The sequence below is a fragment of the Artibeus jamaicensis genome, unplaced genomic scaffold (genome assembly GCF_021234435.1).
Source record: "Artibeus jamaicensis isolate MK-2021 breed Jamaican fruit bat unplaced genomic scaffold, CSHL_Jam_final contig_2962, whole genome shotgun sequence".
Lineage (NCBI taxonomy): Eukaryota > Metazoa > Chordata > Mammalia > Chiroptera > Phyllostomidae > Artibeus > Artibeus jamaicensis.
In genome coordinates, this window is record NW_026521675.1 from 424,232 (window position 1) to 443,420 (window position 19,189).

Consider the following 19,189-nt stretch of genomic DNA (forward strand, 5'->3'; position numbering starts at 1 on the left):
GCAGTGGTGGGGCACAATATTTACTGCAGACTCCCTGGGTAGTGGTCAGTGAGATCAATGTCCAGAGGCCATCACAGATCATGAGGGGTAATGTGACCATCCCGAAACCTCATGGCCCATTGGTTTAAGGCAGAGATTTTAATTTATTGTAGCTTCTAATGATTGCACAACTGACTGGGGAATGCCCTCAAGGTCATTAAAACTAAAGATGTTCACATTGCAGTTCATTCTTTCATCCGCGTTCTTGGCCTTCCAAGAACTTTCATTGAAGTGAAAACCCTCCTCAAAATACCCAGTGCACATGTGCACTCGTGATTGGATACAGCTCCACTTTGTCCATCCCAGTGGATGGCATCACTGTCTACTGTTTTGCCTAAGCCAGAAGCCTCAAGATCATCTCTGGCTGTGCCTGACTTGAGATAAACATATAAATATTTTAACTTGTATTATGGAAAGTTTCAAATATATATAAGAGCAGATAGAACAGTGTAATAAACCCTCAGATACCCATCACTAAGTTTCAACAATTATCAAGTCCTGGCCAAGAATTTATCGTGATTTGACAAATACCTATGATATGTGGATCATGTACCAGGTCCCAAGCTAGACTCTAGAGATCCAAAAATGAATCGGATTTGAGTAACACAAGCTGGAGGATATAACCTCTGACATTGGTCCTTGAAAGATGAGTTAAGAGTTACCCAGAAGAAGAAAGATGTCCTCATTCATTTGTTCTCTTTCAATAAATAATTATTAATGTGTGAGCACTGTCCTTGGTGCTGGGAACACATAAAGAAAATTCAGCCCTTACCCTTTTGAAGCTAGAATAACAGGAGAGTGACATTAAATATGTGATTAGAATGTGATGAGTATGTTGAAGAAGATGTATATGATGCTATGTGAGTGAACTAAATTTGACCCAGAAAGGTTTGGGAAGGCTTTGCATAAGAAAGTGGCACTTATGTGAGGGGAATGGGGTGATGGAGGTAGAGGTCAGACAAGACAATAGAAAATTATTATAGGTCAAAGGAGAAACACAAGAAGGCCAATGTGGGTGAGAGTGGAGAAGCATGGCATAAGACAAGCTGGAAAGGCAGTAGGTGCCAAATCAAGGAAGGCCTTGTATGGTATACTAAGGATTTTGAACTTTATGTTAAGGGCAATGGAAAAACATCAAAGGATTTGAGACAGGGGAGTAGCATGTTCATCCCCACATGTTAGAAGATCACTTCTAAGTGGATAATAGATAGGAAGAGAGCAAATTTGGCAGTATGGGGACCAGTTAGGAAGCAACTGATGTAGTCTAAATGGGAGATGACCATAGTTGTAGGAGTAGGGGTGGAGAAAATTGCATGAGTTTAATAAACAAGAGGTAGAATGCACAGATATTAGTGATCAATGGATTGATTAGCTATGGAAGTATGAAGGACAGGATGACTTCCAGATTTCTGCTTGAGCAATTAAAAAGAAATCTAGCCCTGGCCAGTGTGACTTAGCTGGTTGGGCACTGTCCCACAAACCAAAAGGTCATGGGTTCTATTTCTGGCCAGGGCACATGCCTCAGTTGTGGGTTCAGTCTCCCAGTCAGGGTGTGTATGAAGGGCAACCAATCAATGTTTCTCTCTTGCAATTATGATTCTCTCCCACTTTTTCTTCCTCCCTTTCCCTCACTCTAAAATCAATAAGCATGTCCCCAGTGAAGATAAAAAATCCAGAAATATCATCGGTTTACAAACAGCCCACTAAAATACTTGTCTTTGCAGTCCCATTGGGCAGAAGGGCTGCAGTATCCAGGGAAATTTCTTCAGGTAACCAGAGGCACACGGGTAGGATGGTGAGGGTGGGGAGAGGCATCTAATTAGCTAAGATGCAAAAAGGAAAATGTGCAGTTCACACACTGTGCAGTTTGACCCACACAGTCTTCCTAAATCCTTTATCTCCTTCTTGGTCTGCAAAACCTCCTGATCAATGGGAATTCAACCTGTGCCTTTCATCCATATTTTGATTGTTGTATCTCTTTCCCCATCTAATGTTCTCAGTGGCCCAGGAGCAAACAATAGCCTATGAACCACCTCAGATGCCAGGTGTGGTTCTAACCAGTGTAGGTCCCAGGCAGCAATCTATTAAAATTATTACCTTGGAGCTATCAAAAAAATGCCCTGGCGAGCAGTGGATTGAGTCGGGCCTGCAACCTACAGTTCCCAGCAGGGGACGCATGAAAGGCAACCATACATTGATGTTTCTCTCCCTCTCTCCTTCCCTTCCCCTCTAAAGATAAATAAATAAAATCTTTAAATTAAAAAAATTAAAAAAAAATTGAATTAGAAGAAAATCTATCCAGAGTCACTTTCTTTATGAATCACCAGACAGTTGGCACCCGAGTCACCTATATATGAAAGAATAGAGCTTTTGTCTCTGTTAGCACCAACAACACCTAATAGAGCGATGATAGTCTTTTCTACCATTACATGTAAGCACTGCTTGGATACTGTAATGTTTTATAGTTGATACAATAAGCCCTGTTTCTTCTGGGTGGTTGTTCTCATTTGGAAAATCTATAAGGAATAAAATCTTCCCACATATTATATGGAGTGGAATTCATAAGTCAGATGCTAGGTCTGGCAAGGACTTCCTTAACACCATTCTTCAACAGGACTATTCTAACACATTCCCAGGAAGAGCATATAGGGAGAGAAAAGCATTGAGGACTAAACCGTTGGAATGCCTGTATTTGGGGAGCCAGCAGAGGAAAAGAAGGCCAAGAAGAAAGCTGAAAAGAAACAGAGAATCCGGAGAGAGTAGTCATGGAAGAAATCCAAGGGAAGGAAAATTTTCAAGGAGAAAGAAGTGGCCAACAGCATCAAATGCAGCAAAGATTTTCAATAAGGTCAAGGCAAAAAAGTATCCTTTGAATTTGGTGACATGGAGGTCATGGAAACCCATGATGTGATCAGAGATGTCAGCAGAAAATAGAGGCAGAAGCCACGATGCAGAGTGGAGCAAATGGAAACAAGGACGTAGAATAAGTAAGTGCAGGACTCCCTTTAGAGCAATTTAGAAGAAAGAATTGGCAGTAGCTGGAAAGCGATATGCAGTTAAAGATTCTGGTTCATCTTTCTAAAAAATATGGCATGTCCCTGGCTGGTAGCTCAGTGGAATGAGTGCTGGCCTATGAACCAAAGGGTAACTGGTTCAATTCCCCGTCAGGCCACATGCCTGGGTTGCAGGCCAGGTCCCCCGTGGGGGTATGAGAGAGGCAACCACACATTGATATTTCTGTCCCTCTCTTCCATCTCTCTAAAAAGAAATAAATAAAATCTTTAAAAAATAAAATAAAAAATATGGTATAGACTTGAAGATGGGTACACACTACCAAAAAAATACCAGTACAAAAGATGAATTTGAAAGTAGAGAAAAACGAAGTTGAGAGACAGAGTGAGACCCTGGAGGTAAGAAGAGGTGGCATCAAGGAGTCGTGAGAAGAAGGGGACACTTGATAAGATAAAGAGTTAGGGGTGAGGACAAAAGTGTAAATACAGTAATCAATAAAGTGTGAGCAGACAAGAGGTTGCGATATTTCATGCCTAGTAATGTCAGTATTTTCAGTCAAGGAAGGAAAGGAGGGTTGGGTGGAGAACAAGAAAAACCCCACAAGGTAAGTGTTATCCTGTCATGAACATGTTGTTGCCTTTGTTATTGGTATGGGTGCAGCATCCATTTGCCCTTTTATTGGTAACAGCACATCAGTTTTCTTCGAAGCACATCCTCTTCTTGCTCTAAGTCTATGTCATTCAAAAAGGAATCACCCAAGTTCTACAACCCACTTCAATGCTGGGCGCCTAACCAACGATTAGATCAAAGTGATCAATTCAGAGAAGACAGGCATGTGACTAAATCTGAGCCAGTGAAAATCAGATCCAGGAATTTTCCTGCAACTAGAGGTGCCGGGAGAATGTAAGCCTGGTAGACATCTTGCCATCGGGAACAATGAGCCTGCGTGAGAGTGGAACAGGGCTAAGGGGCGGAGAGACACAGATGCCTGATAATATCCCTTTAACACCTATATTCCCTCTGTCTAAAGTCACATAAGTCATTACATTTTCTTTTTTGTCTACACCACTTTGAACTGGGATTTATCCCTTGCAACCAAAAGTTATGAATATATGTAGCAGTTGTTGCCTGTTGGTACTCATCCACACTTCTATAGTCTCCCCTGTACTAACAGAGCTAGAAATCTGAAAACGTTCTGAGATTCCTTTATTGCTTTATTACAGTTAAGTTCTACCAATGGGAACCTTCACATGAGGAAAATAGAAGAAGGGAGAAATCTTTCTGCTTTCGGCACCATCAGCTTCTGATGTGGCAAAAGTGGAGGCGGTTGCAGCAGCATCAGCAGTACAAACTCCAGCTACATCAGCAGTTAGGGTAGACTTGTGATTCCAGCTCCTTGGTCTTAGGGTCATTTCTCTTCCCCCTTTTGCTCCTCTCAGTCAAGATTAGTAGTAGTTTTCTGGCCTCTGGGTAGCCCTGCTTTTCCTCTTATGCTTCTCCAGACCTCTCCACAACTTTGTAATAAGTTATTTCCATTTAATCCTTCTCTACTTGAACTATCTGCAGTGATTTCTATATCCTTCCTGAACAGTGATGCAATACACACTCCTATTTTGCATACAGACATGCACACACACACACACATACATCACACACAGGAATCAGGCTAAATTTCTCAAACCTATAAAGTTAGTAAGTGGCTAGGCAGGGACTGTAATTCAGAAATGTCTGACTCTAAAATTCTTACTCTTTCTCTGACATGACATTGGTTTTTGTTCTTTTCTATGGCTAAATTGAATAGAATTTAAAAGGGAAAGAGAAATAAAAGTATTAATAAAGTTGTTCAGGTGACTGACTTTGATGTTCAAAGTGGGAAAGAAAGACAATGCCTTTTAGGGAATGAAGGACTGGGAGATAGTAAAAAGATCAAACATCTCTGCAAAGTCAAAGAGCAGGAGAATGAGAATAAAGTTGTGGGGGAGGCAGAAGGATAAGGATAAGAGGTTATGGTCACAAGTGGGACACTGGAATTTAAGGAATTTTTTCACAAGGAGAGCAATTGTAAATGAAGGCTGGGGTCAGAATTGGGCCATAATAATTGAGTGGTTGAAGTGGGGACTTCAGCAATTGAGAAGATAGAGTCACACGATGCCCATAAAAATGGTATGGCTCACCAGCATGATGCCAAAGGAGGAGGCATTTAACCTGCACAGAAAAAGGAAGAGAAATGGTACAGACATGCGCTGAGTTATGACAATGCTGACACTGCTTCCCGTCCATTAGGACAACTATAGGGAAAGGAAGAGGGGCCTTTGTCTGCCCCTCTTCCTTGATCGAGGGACTTTGCCTGCCCCTCAATTAAAGCTGAAGATAAAGAGGTAGAAAAGCATATTAATCATGAAGTGTATGAAGAATGTAAAAAAGACATTACCATGGAGTGTGAATTCAAAAGGGCACCATGGGTAAGTTCTCTTGGGAAGAAAAGACACAATGATAAAAGGGGAAGGGATCATGGAGCAGTTTGGAGGTGAGATTCCTCACTCTCCTTCCCACTCCAATCCATCAGCAAGTCCTACAGACTACATCTTCTCAATATTTTTTAATCTGCTCACTTCTTTTTATCTTCATCTCCACCCAGTGTCCCACCTTTGTGATTTACCACCTGGACTACAGACCCAGCCTCCTCAGTGGTCTCCTCACATCCACTGTAGTCTGCTTTCACCTAGTATCCACTCTGCCACAGTCAAGGGAATCTTATCACCCTTGTCTAACATCCCTCAGTACGTCTCCATTGCCCCAAAGACAGACAGAACCCATGCTTCCTAGCTGACATGGAACCCCCTCTCCCATGAGCTGAGAAGCCCCTGCCTCCTTCTCCAGGCCCAGCTCCCACCAGCTGTCACTCATCCCCTGTGCTCAACCCTGCTGAGCAGTTGTGGTTCCTGGCTATCTCTTCTGCCCTACTTTTTGGCTTGTGTTTCCTCCTCTGCCTGTAATGCTCCCTGGCATTGGAGAATATACATTTGCTAAAGGAATAACATACATTCTACTCATCTTTTAAAATTCAGCTCGAGTGTTATGTCATATACGAGGCCTTTTCTAATCTACTCACCATCCCATGTATTACTGGCTCCACTGTCTTTGGAATATATACAGTCTTCCATTTTTTAAAAAATAAGTCACAGAGATTTTATTTATTTTTAAAAGTCCTCACTCAAGGATATGTCCATTGATATTGGGGGGAGATGGAGAGAGAAACATCAATGTGAGAAAGAAACAGCAATCAATCACCTTGAACACACACCTCAACCGAGGACTGAACTCTCAACTTTTTGGTGTATGGGTCCTGGGTGAAAGCTCAGAGACCTGGTTTCATCCCCTGCTACCCCTTCCTTCCTCCCCAGTCATCAAGGTGCTGGTGGAGGAGCCTGGTGCCTGTCAGGAGGCACTTAATGGCCTGGACTCCCAGGGCAAAGCCCAGTATGTCAGTGTCCCATTCAAAGCCAGGGGCCGTTCATCATGAGGGGCTGACAGTAAGTCGGATGAGGCCATGTGCCAGAGTATGGGTCTACTTTCAGGGCCCCTTTCTGAGAGAATACAAGCGTTGGGTTTGAGTCCATATTCATTGTCATTGGGAGTTGGGTGGGATTATATCCATTTTATGGAAGAGCCACTGAGGCTAGAATGTGGAAGCTAAGAGTAAGGGCTCCCTCTTAAAATCTGAGGCTAAAACAAAACAAACCAATCTCTAACCTCTGCTGGGTTGAAAAGGTAGAGGAGGAAAATGGTCTCACTTGAGATCCACTTGCTTATAGTCCAGACTCACTTCCCAGTCAAATGGTTGTCAGTAAGTTTGGAGCCTAAAGCCTTGGTCCATTTATGATCAGAAAAGAACGAACAACTGCAACCTCCACCCAAACACTGCACCATCTAGGCCCACATTCACAGAGGCCAAAGGGTAGCCAGCAGGACTACTTCGGGGCAATGTTCTGCAAATGTGTCTTATGGTGCCAGATCCCTGAATCATTCCTTCTCCTCTCTCCCCATCTTGATTCTCTTGTTTCCCCACCTCAACTTTATTCCTCTTGTTATGCCTAACTCATTACAACCAAAGACTTCTTCTGGAATAGTACTGCCAGAACCACCTGGAACCACAATTTGAGGGCCTCTATGGCCCTCACATGGCAACTCTGATCCAATCCACTTGGCACATGAATAGCTGCCCCCAGTCCTATTTTCCCAATGTCTTGCGGCTAGCCTGTGGTAAGTTATTACCAGGCTTGGTCAGAGTCCCTGCTCTGCCTCTTACTTGCTGTGTAAACACAGCAGTTCCCTCTATTTTTGGTCTTCTGTTTCCTTCAGTGTGTAGATAGTCCAAAAGAAGTCAGTTTCGGACCTGGGTTTAGGATCACCTGGGCAGAAATGAGGTGTGTCCCTCAGCCCTCCCTTCCCTTGCTTCCCACAGCCTGATCTGAGCTAGAGAGCCTTAAAAGAGATGTTAATACCTTCACAATTCAAAGAAAGAAATCAGACTGTTCCACAATCAGAGCCCCTTGATTCAAGCCAAGAAGACCTCTGGTTTTATTGTAAGGAAAATGGGGAGAAGGGTCAGGGCCAGACTCACATCAGAAGTCCTATCAGTGAGTGCAGCCCATGAGGCTGTTCACTTTCTGGGGCTGGGGTGGGGCCTTGGCTGCACTCAGTTGTTCCGCATCACTGTAGCAGTACAAATTGGGGCCATGGATGAGGTACAAGCCGGAGCCATTGGCAGAACATGAATTGGGGCCAAGAGACTTTGCCATGCACACAGCGCCATTAACCTTCTCATGGGGCCAAGGAAGCTCTGTCCATGTGGCTTGAGCTCCTAACTTCAGGTCCAGCCACCACAGCTTCGGTCCTGGGAAGAAGGCACAAGATATAACATGGCTTCCACATCATGGAGATCCTGACTTAACCCTTCTCAGGTCTTGATGGGGATCTGTGCTATGGAGAAGCAGTAGAACAAGCCACCCCTGGGCACCCAGATGCCCCTCACCTGCCATGATGTGGAGTCGAGAAGACCCAGGACAGACAAAGGCTGCATCCACAGCCTCAAGGCTGATCCCATGAGGGCTCCCAAATTCCTTCTCCAGCCGTTTTGGATAACCATCTACTAGGGTATAGCCTCCCTTTGTTAGGAAGATGTATATCTGAGTGCCCTGGAGGACAAAATATGTTAATCAGCATAGGGCTGGATATTCTCCTAGTCTTTACCTCAAGCCTCTCTCCCAACACGTACCTGGATCAGATAGAGTTTCTCATCCCAGGAAAAGGTAGCGTCCACTGTTGAAGGACCCTTGGGCCACTGATGGACAATAGGCCAGCTATGCCACCCATCCTTGCTGGTGTCCAAACGCCAGTAGTGGGACCCTGTAGGGTATCAGAGGTACTTCTAGTGCTGGTGGTAAAGAGACAAGAGCAGATGTAGGGGGTGAGTCCCAAGAGGAAGGAGAGAATGCATTCAGAGGCCAAGAGGGAAGAAGACACATAAGAGAGAGCAGAGAAGGACTTGATGGGCAGTTAGGCACTGTGACCTGACTGGAACTGCAGTGAGCAGGGGCCTGACAGAAGGGCAAGAATGAAGAACAGTGGCCAAGGCTAAATGGTATGGGGTTTGTTGAGGGGTCCCTATGCATCTCAGATATCCATGTGCAGAGATGTTATAGACAATGAGGGATAGTGACCAAGTTAAAAGGAATACACCACAGCAAGCTTCCAATGAGTACTCTCACTCTGACAATACTCTGATCCCTGGAGAGGGAGTGGGGGTAGGAGAGCGAGGGAGTAGCCAGAGCAGCACCTGTCTGAGCTCCCACTTACCTTTTCCCTCTCAACCCACTTCACTTACACTTCTGGTTCCGTCCTCCATTAAAACTGTTCTTTTCGAGGGCACCAGTATCCTCCAACTTTGCCCAATCTATTGGTCCCATGACCCACTCCCCGTTTTACTGTACCTCTCAGCAACATGTGATTGTTCACAACTCCCTTATTTAAATACCTTTTTTGGATCCTGGCACCTGCGATACCAGACTCTCCCATGTTCTTATCTTTTTGACTCGTCTTCTCTTCAGCCTGCTGTCTAATATTGGAATCCCCTACCTTGGGCCTCTTTTCTATACTCACTCTCTTGGTGATCTTATCCAGTCCAGGACTTGAAATACCATCTACATGACTTTCAGTCTGTTCTCTTCAGCTTTAAGGGACCTCTCCTTTGAGTGTCAGGCTCAAATGCAAATGCCTACCTAACCTGTCCACTTGGGGCCACTAAGCACCAGAAACCCCACAAGTCTAAACTGACTCCTGCTCCCACCAAACACATACACACACTTATTCCTTCCCTAGTCTTTCCCAATTTTATTTTATTATTTGTTTTTTCTTTTTGTCTTCCCCAATTTTAGAAAAAGGAACCACCCGGCTACCTAGTCCCATTCTTAAAACCTCTCTTTTCCCTTCCCCACTCCTACCAATATCCAATTCATTGGTTAGTTTTGCCAGCTTAACTGAAAAAATATATATTAGGTTGATTCCCGTCACCTCTGCTGCTGTTATTCTCATTTAAGCCGTCATTACTGGTAACCCCTACAACTGCAAGAACTACCAGCCTGATTCTCTGCTTACATGCTTGTATCTCTATGACTTATATTACACAAGAAGCCAGAATGATCTTTTAAAAAATAAGTCAGGACATATCACAGCACTGTTTAAGAACCCTTCTGGCTTTCTTTTATACTTGAAATCCTTACCAGGCATAAATCATCTACCTGTTTTCAAGCCACTAACCTGTTCCTTCACTGTGCTCCAGCCCATCCACACTGGCCCCCTTTTCTGATTCCTCAAAGTATTTGCTGTCCACTCTGCCTAAAATGCTTCCCTTCTGTTTTATTACTAAAATCTCAGCTAAAAAAATCACTTTAGAGGAGGGCCCTATTGTTTTCCTCACCTCTATGTTATGATCCTGTCTTATTTTCTGTATAGCATTTTTGACACAATTTTATATTTTAAAACATCAATGAATTTTAAACTTATATATACTAGTTCCAAATGGTATTTGGACATAAGGAACATTCTGATGTTCACAGAATACTTCACAGCTATTAATTTTACTGAGCAGTATTCCCTTTCCTTCTTTATCTTTCTTATCGTCCTGTCCCTCTCTGGCGGGCTCCCTGAAGGCAGGTGCCCTGTCTGCCATGCTCACTACTGTATTCCAGTGTCTAGAACAATCCCCAGGACCCATCACGCTCTTGATACATGTTTGTTGGTGTTCTTGCAGTAGCTACAAGTTATCTTTATAGCTGTCTACTGGGCATGTCATATCCAGTCTCCCCCTCTGCTGAAACTATCCTGCTCACAGCCCTTATTTTGAGAGCCAGAGCTATGCTGTTCTTTGTGCAGGAGAAAAAGGGATGAGCCCCTGACCCATCAATCATAGGCTGACCAGTAACGACTTTAATGTGTTGGGATAAAAATATTCCCCTCTCTGGAAATCTGACTAAGACAAAGTGGGCAAATGAGGCATTTATCAGTTGGATCTGAGACTGAAAAATCATGACCAGAGAAAAGGTGGAGAAGACACGGTGGCCCATGTGTGAGCCAAAGTTGTGGAAAAGAAGAAAGATTAGACAAGAAGCTATGAGGTAGAGAAAAAAGAAAGATTTATCAGAGAGAGGAGAGGGCCACCCCTGTGCAGAGTAGTTGGGTCACATTGGTGTTTTCACCAAGATAGTGAGTTCTTCCTCAGCTGGGTATTCTTAACATAATGGTGTTCCCTCCATGCCATGGAACACACCTAAGAGATGGGAGGTACTTGGAGGGAAGAGGTGGAGGATTTGCGGGTATCTCTTACCACTGAAGGCATAGGTGGCACCATGGTTGTCAGACAGCAGTGAAGACAAAACTAGATTGGGGCTACAGCGCATAATCCCATAGCCAGCGTGGGTTCCATTTGCATGGCTGGTCATATTCCTGCGTCCATGGCCTGGAGCCGGTGGCGTGGAGAGGGGGGGGGTTTGAAATAGACAAAAGGGAACAAAGACAGGGGCCAGAAGTCAGAATGAGATCTGAGGTGGAAGGCATGGCTGGGGTTAGTGGGATTCCAGTGAGTTCCAGGGGCTGGGGCTTGCTCACCTCTGCCAGGGCAGGGAATGAAGTAGTCTCGGATATCCAGAGGGTACCTAGGCAGCACCTCTCCCGTGACAGGGTCGAAGCGCAGGAATTGGTTACCCCGGAAGCAGTAGTAGCGGCCGAGCCATCGAAGGGCAGACGAGCAGTTCCCAACAGCTGGCCAGTCACGCTTCTTTTTGGTTTTTGTAGCCAAGTCCCAGAACCACGTGTTGTTACCTTTGTCCAATCAGTTAACAACCATTTGTTGAGTTCAGCCCTTTTCCCCCCTTGTACTTCCACTGGGCTCCAGGATGGACCAGATACCACCCTGGCCACATGGAGCTCATAGTCCAGCAGAAAGACAATTGAAGAAAGTGGTCATACAATAAAATTCAGCAGCCAAGTGCATGTGATTAGCTCAGCGAAGGGTGTGGGAAGAATCAGGAAAAACTTACCAGAGAAGGTGATATATAAACTAAAATCTGAAGCAGAAGGTTCAAGGCACATAAGAGGGGGAAAGAGAACTTCAGATAGAGGAAAGTCTGAAGCATGAAGGAAATTGGGTGAACAGAGAACAGTGTAGTGTTTCTGAAGCTTCATATTCAAGGTAAGAGAATAATGAGAGTCGAGGCTAGTGGGTTAGTAGGAACTTGGCCATGGAGAATCTTATATGTAAGGAAACACAGATCAGTCCTAAGGGTCATGGGGAACTTTAGCAGAATTATACCCAGTTACCCTTCCCAGGGTAATTTTCTCTCCTTCCCCTTCTTCACTTGTAGACCATAACTGGCCTATCTCATTCCTTCCATGGGGAGCCATACAGTGGCTCCACCACCACCACCACTCCAACCGATACCTCTATCACCACCGACCCACCATTACTCCAGCCTCTTTCACTGCAGCCTGGACTGACCTTGGAAGAAAAGGATGCCCTCATCTTTGCATTCTCCACGGTGACATTCCACAGCTGCATCCAGTGGAAATGGGATTCCAGGAAACTCATCTTGTAGCAGCTTTGGATATTCTTTCTCTTTCTTCCCAGGAGGGTACATCCAGACCTTGTCTCCCTGGATACAAAAGCACTCTGTTTTTAACTACGCTCCCCCACATGCTGCCATCCTGCATGTACACACAACATCTTTGACCTGCTGCACTTATACAATAACCTCCTGCAACCCACACACTCTCGGTGCATCTGTGGACAACACTGTGCTGTCCTCTTACACTAATACTCTCTGTGTAAATCCCATCACTATTACCATAACACACACACATCTGGCTACATACAGTAGACACTCCGATGGCACGCTTACTTGCAGCACCATTAGTGTTGGCAAACACATCCAAAAATAATGATCCTGCAGTCATTCAACCACACATACAATTCATTTATCTATTTATTCATGCACTTATTAATTTAAGAATGACTACTATATCCTAGCTATAGGGGATCAAGGGATGGCAAGGCTCTCTCTCTGCCTTGAAGGATTTCACTGTACAAAAGCAGAAAGGACCCTACCATCCTAGCCTTGCAACCATCGAGGTGGGAGCATGTGGAGTGCATTGGGAATATAGGGGAAGCACCTCATCTGCCTAGAGAATTTCTAGAAAGCTTCATGGAAGAGGAAGCATTTGGGCCAAGAATTGAAAACTGAGCAGGGATGTACCATGGAAAAGTATGGAAAAGGTATCTCCAGCAGAGGGAGCAACATATACAGAGCATGCTCAGAGAATCTGAAAAGATGACCTGAAAAGATAACCAAGGGCCAGGTCTCCAGATCCATGTGCACTTGCCTTGAGTAACCGGCACGTGGTGGTGCCATTTACTGAAATAGGGAATGCAGGAGGAGGGGTTGATTTGTAAGAGAAATACTAAGTTCAGTTTTGGGGATGCTGAATTTCAGGTGCCCATGGGATATCTAAGTTGAAGGTGTCTGCCTGGAAATTGGAGAGGTCTGGAGCTCCAGGGAGAAATCCAGCTCTGGTGTTCACAGCACAGAAAGTCCTCAGAGCTGTGGCAATGGTAGAGATCACCTAGGGAGGGTGTACGGAAGGGTTGGGATGGATGCTTATGGAACACTCAAGGACAGCCAAGGGTAAGAAGCCTGAGAAAGAGCAGGAAAAGGGGCAGAAGGAAAACAAAGTTGGCAGTGAGGGTACCCCATCTTCATAGTGCCTTTGTGCAAGTTAAAAGGAGGTGTCCTTTCCTCTGAGCAGACAGAGCCAGGGCCAGGGCATGTGACTTGATGAGCACAGTGGGCTGGATTTCATCCTTTGCTCATTCCCGGTCCAGCTGCCATTGTATTGTGAACAACCTGGCCACCACATGAAGAGGACCAGATGAGGGGTCATGGATGCCGAGGGAAGAAATTGCCACAAAGGAAAGGTGGGCTCACAGTGTGAGGAGTGGCAGAGAGGTCCAGACAAACATTAGGACTGAAAAATAGCCATTGAATACTGTACCTGCCCGGCTCACATGCACACACTCTTTTAGCCTGAGCTTTTTCAGGCACAGAAGGCACCGGGGACAGAAACCTGGAACCTATGGGTAAGAGCTTCCAGACAGGGCCACTTGGGGGAGAGGCTCTTTTGTGGATTCCAGCACTTTCTGGCCCAGCCCTGACTTTGATCCAGCAGTACCTTGATCAGGAAAACATCGTTATGACCGAGGCGAAAGGCAGCATCCACAGAATTGGTAAAATCCTTCCGTGCCTCTGAGATCAGCTCCCGGGCCCAGTGGTGACCTTTCCACACATACTCCCCTGAAAAACACAACCACTGAGAGACTGGGAACAAAGTCTTGGCCAACTGAGAGAGTTACAGAGAAGCTGTGGCTGAGAATCTCAATTCCTAAGATTTCCTACAGATAGATAATACACTCTTGGTGAAGCAGATCAATCCTCAAGTCCAGGTGCCCCAACCCCTGCCTCTCCTACCTTTAAAAAACAGCATGGTCCCATTTTCACTCATAGTAGTAGCATCATAGCTCCAGCCATCTGAGCAGAGTTCTGAGGTGGAGGTGGGGAGATGACAAAGTAAAAGACCAGTCAGACGATATAGTGCAGAGACATAGCCCGGTGGACAGACACACTGAGGGAGTCAGGGCCTCACCAAGTGCATCTGGGTTCAGCTTGATCCTATGCCCACTGTCAGTTGCATTCCCAGAGGCACTAGTCCTAGAGAGAGGACAGAGGGATGTCTGGGTCCAATGGGCCCAATTTGTCTTCCTTAGCTCCTGACCCCATACTTGTCCAGGCCTAAAGGCTGGCTCTATCCCACTCTAGACCACACTCTAGTCCTCCTTCCCCAGCATCAGCTTTACTCACGAAGGAACAGGGTGGGCAATGGCCAGAGACAAGCAGAGGCCCAACAACCCCAGTGTAACTGGTGCTCCCGGTGTCCGAGCCATGATGAGCAGGAGAGGCCACAGGACAGCTCTCGTCACCTGGCTGAACTCCCTTTATAGAGATGGCAAGAGCACCACCCCTACCTGCAATGCTGGGAAAGAGCTCTCTCTCAGGATTAGGCCAATATTGACTGATTACATCAGTGTAAATAAGGTCAGGGTCTTGACAGAAATCTGAGTCCAAGACTAACCCTTCCCGGCAGGAGGCCCCGTCCCCCTTCATTGATTTTTGAGCAGTGACTAGCCCATGCCACTGATGCCCAGCTGTGACTCTCATTCCCTAGTGATGGATCTGGTTGCCCATGATATCAAGGAAGTGGATAGATTTATTGAAGATGACCTTTCCGTGGTTGGATTTACCTCTACAGTGGGGGAGGGGAGAAGAGGAGGACACTAACATTTTTGTGTACTGAGCTGCAAGACAACTCAAGACACTGATACTTACATATTTCCAAGTTCCACTAAGGGCCTTTCTGGGGCATTCCCAAGCTCTTCAGCTTTGCCCTTGATAAGCCAATAAAATTTCACCATTAATGTCTAAGCTCCACCCTTGGCCCCATCCCCACTGGTAAAAAGCTTTGCAAAAATCACCTGGGAGGGAAGGGTTGACAGTAAAGGGACAGGAAGAGGTGTCTGTCTCTAGAGAGCACTGCTAGTAATTAGTCTTTCTTGGTAGTTTCCACATTAAGGAAAAAGTGCTTTATTTACCCAGCACAGAATAAACAGAACTGTAATGGGTTTCACAATATTTAGAGCTGATTCTTGCAGAAACACTGTCTTCTCACTGAAGCTTTTCATGACGAATCTATCCAGCCATTTCCAACCTGTTTGCATCATTCATGTCACTTAATCAAACTTGAAGTTATTTCATCTGTCTACCTACTTGTTTACTCTTACAGTCTCTCCACCACAAATAGTATGTGGCATATAATAGGTGCTCAATTACATCTGTTCAAGTACTGACAATACATTTCAAGTACTGACTAGTTGCCGTCAGATTTCTGACAGTTTTTCTCCTGGGGTAAGGGAATATCAGGGTTGAGGGTGTGTTATGATGAAAGGCATATTGGACTGAGGCGTCACAGGTCCCATTGTTACTGCCTTTCATCACACGGTCTTGTCTGTCTTTCCTGTGGATATGTTGGCCATCCTCATACTGGTCACCGGGCACAATATCTGAGTCTTGCATCCCTCTCCTCTTCTAGTTCTGGAAACTCACCTGTGATCTCTAGTACCTGCCATCTTCAATATTCCCTGGGGCCTCTCTCAAAGCCTGACCCATTTTCTTCTGGAACTCCCTGCTGAGGCTGAAGATAAATATAAGCAGAGTCTGTTATGGGCCGAGCTGACTGGTTTCAGGACCTCTATTTCACTAGCACTGCCTGAAAGTGTCCCGATCCCTCTCAGGTAGCTCCATGACCCACCCTGACATATTCCTATACAACCTTAGCAAAGGTCTCACGCCCCTTTTGTTCTCTGCAAAGCCTCCTCCCAACAGAAAAACAAAGGTTTCTGGGACCTGTGGAACAACATACCACTGGGCCTTTGCCATCAGGTTCAATATCCTCTCCTGCCTCATGAAAGAAAATGTGCCTTGTTAGCATCATTCCTCTCCAGTGGTTAGTGGGCAAAGCTGGACTTCCTAAGCCCTTGGCACATGGGCAACATCACAGCTCCTATGGCAGATACCCAACAACCACCTTCTCCACTCTGCAGGCGTCCCTGCCTGGACCTGCTCCCCCTACTGGCCCCCCAACCCCAGCTCCTGAGCACTGGGCTCTGGAAACCGCTACTTCCAAGTCCCCCTTACCTCTTCTTCCACTCTCAGCCTCTAAGATCTTACAGAACTGTGCTGGGATTCTCCCTCCTGAGCACCTTAAATCAGCAACCCCCCTAAACAACTCTTTATAGATCCAGAACGGTGTCTGTGTGTCCTACAGATTTCACTGGCCTGCTGGTGATGGATGCTTTCACACTGAGTCACTAACACCCTATAGAACGGAAAGCCCACAGCGAGGGTCTTCAGTGGTGGTATCAGGGCCCTGCTTGGACCTGCCGGTACAGGAATGTGGCCTCCCCTCTGGCCTTACACAGCTCTTCGTGGGGAGATAGCACACATACTGGATGATGAGTTTTCAGCTTGGCCTCTTTTTTCCCACACAGCTCTGGTTCTCTCACAGCACCCCTGCACTATCCCAGAAGAGGGCTTTATTGCCTCTTTTTGCTGTTTCTTAATTCGATTGTCTAGGCTAAGATGGCTCAAATACCATAATAGGAGTCTTCCTCCCCATGCCAGGAGTAGGCCAGAGAGTCTTCTGCATGGCAGGCAGCTCAGGCTGAAGCTCAAGTTCTTAGCAGGAGCAGAGCAGCAGAGGACTATCTGTTGGGAAACCTCAGTTGTGGATATGTTGTCCATCTGGTGCTGGTCACAGGGCACAAGGAAGCTCTTCTCAGAGGATCCAAGATCCGTCTGGCCTGGCTTCTCCTCTCACTTGAGGTGGCATTTATTCTTGTCCTGGAGTCCTTCCCAGCTCTCTGACCTAAGCTAAAGACGAAGTGATCTTCAGCTTGGCCCTGAACGCCCCCTAGAGGCTTCCGGTATCAGTGCGCTCCCACCCTTTAACTGGAGACCAAAGCCCAGGAGTTTTTCCTGCCTGAAACCCGCTCTCCACAGCGTTCTCCCTCACACCATTGAGGCCTCAGTGGCACAGCCCCTTCCTCTGCAAATCTCTGCTGCCCAGGGTGAGTTGGGGGCCCTCGGTTTCTTGCTTGATTTCCTTGGGAATGCAAACCCAAAAAATCCAGCTATCTGCTTTTCCACGTAGTCTTCTCGGTCCTCCTAACCAGCAGCTTTCTGCTCCCCCTCTACCCCCACCCAACCAAAGGGTCTGAAGGCAAACCTGCCCATGTCTTCGTGGACAAAGCTTCTTATTGCATTTCCAGGGGCCACATTTAAACTACACACTGACCCACCGTTCCTTGGAATGGCCTTGTCCAACCTGCCCTGCTGCTGATCCAAGTTCTCTGACCTCGGTCCTTTCTCCTAGGCCACGGAGTATTGACTGGTGAGCTAGACCTGCTGCCCAGGGCTGTGAACTCCAGGGAGCAGAGACTGGATTCCTCCTGTCCCCAAACTGAGAAAGCTTAGGGATAAAGTTCCAGGGACCAAAAAGAGCTCACTGCTCCCAAATGACTCCTCCAACGTGCACATTTTTCCTGTTTGCTCTGTCTGTAATGAGCTTTCCTACATAGTCCATTCTTGCTTCTCTATGAGTAAGTCATTATAACAAGTTGTTCATCTCTGTGGGCATATGCATGCACCTGGCACTGTGTTAAGCACTTGATAGGGATTATTTCATTAAATTTCATTATATTATATAAATGTTATATAATATATATAAATTAGTCCCATTTTACAAATTAGTCCCATTATACTAGGTATCTTAGTCAAATACCACTGTAAGCAAGTGGGAGAGCCATGATTAAGCTCTGGCGGCCTGACTCCTGGGAGTGTGTTCTGTACCCTATTAAGGGGTATGCTGGCCCATGTTTAAAAGCCAGCTGTCTAGAAGGATAAAAGCCCTGACTTGTAGCATTTGTTCATTTCTGTGGTGTAAATATCATGGTCAAACTGAAGCTACCAACAAGACATCAGTAAACATGCAGTTGGGAAGAAATGCACAGTAATGTGCTACTTACTATGTGATATTTCCACCGTGCAGATATGATAGATATAAGTAAACTGAAGAGCACAGGTCATAGTAAAATGCAGTGAAATAATTAGGAAGTGATGAGTTTTGAGTATTTATTATCTTTGATTTTAATAAAACATTTACATTTACATAATTTAATTTTTAATAATGGTGGGGTTTCAACAACCAGCTGTCGAAATTCCTGAAAATTTGACAATGAGCCCTTGTAAGCCAGTGCAAACCAGCTTCAGCGGCCCACTGTCCACCATAGTGCCTGAGTGAACAGGATAAGGATTTTATGTGATTTGTTTACCTCTGTATCTTTAGCACCTAGCACAGTGCCTGAAACATTGTATGTGTTTAATAAGTATTGAACCTTATTGTTCCCACTTCCTAATTAGACCTAAAATCTGTCTGCCTCTTTCTGCCTCCCTCCCAGTGCAAATACCAGTTTTTCTTGTCTAACCACTGAAATAGCCTCTGCCTCCCTATCTCTCCTTTCCCTCCACAGTACATTCTTTGCAGCAACCACGGTCATCTCCAAAAGCATATCTGAAACTACCTTATACTCCTGCTCGAAAGTCTTTTTTATTTCTTGAAGATAAAAATCAGTTTTAATTCTGCTAACCAGAGGATACCATTAACATTTTATCTATTCCAGCTTTTTTCTATTCTTACAACATCTCCTTTAACACAAAGATAAAAATTTATAAAACTTCTTTTTGTCTTAATGGTGTATCTCAGATATCAGCATTTTAAAAGGGTACATACAATTCCATCATATGTTTAAGCAAACATTTTTTAAGACTTTATTTATTTATCTTTAGAGAGGAAGGGAAGGAGAGAGGGAGAGAAATATCAATGTATGGTTGCCTCTCGTGAGGCCTGCAACCCAGGC

At 45.3% G+C, this 19,189-nt stretch overlaps 1 protein-coding gene across 1 annotated transcript; it reads right to left on the bottom strand.

Annotated features, from left to right (window-relative positions):
* Positions 1–7,608: 7,608 nt before the first annotated feature.
* Positions 7,609–14,640, bottom strand: HPX (hemopexin). The gene is made up of 10 exons (XM_037134531.2): positions 14,520–14,640; positions 14,305–14,369; positions 14,130–14,201; positions 13,834–13,955; positions 12,107–12,260; positions 11,218–11,430; positions 10,937–11,068; positions 8,330–8,460; positions 8,087–8,249; positions 7,609–7,948 (listed from the first exon to the last, which is right to left on the bottom strand). The coding sequence occupies exons 1-10, from the start codon at positions 14,600–14,602 to the stop codon at positions 7,689–7,691; spliced, it is 1,395 nt and encodes a 464-aa protein (XP_036990426.2). The 5' UTR covers positions 14,603–14,640; the 3' UTR covers positions 7,609–7,688.
* Positions 14,641–19,189: the final 4,549 nt, after the last annotated feature.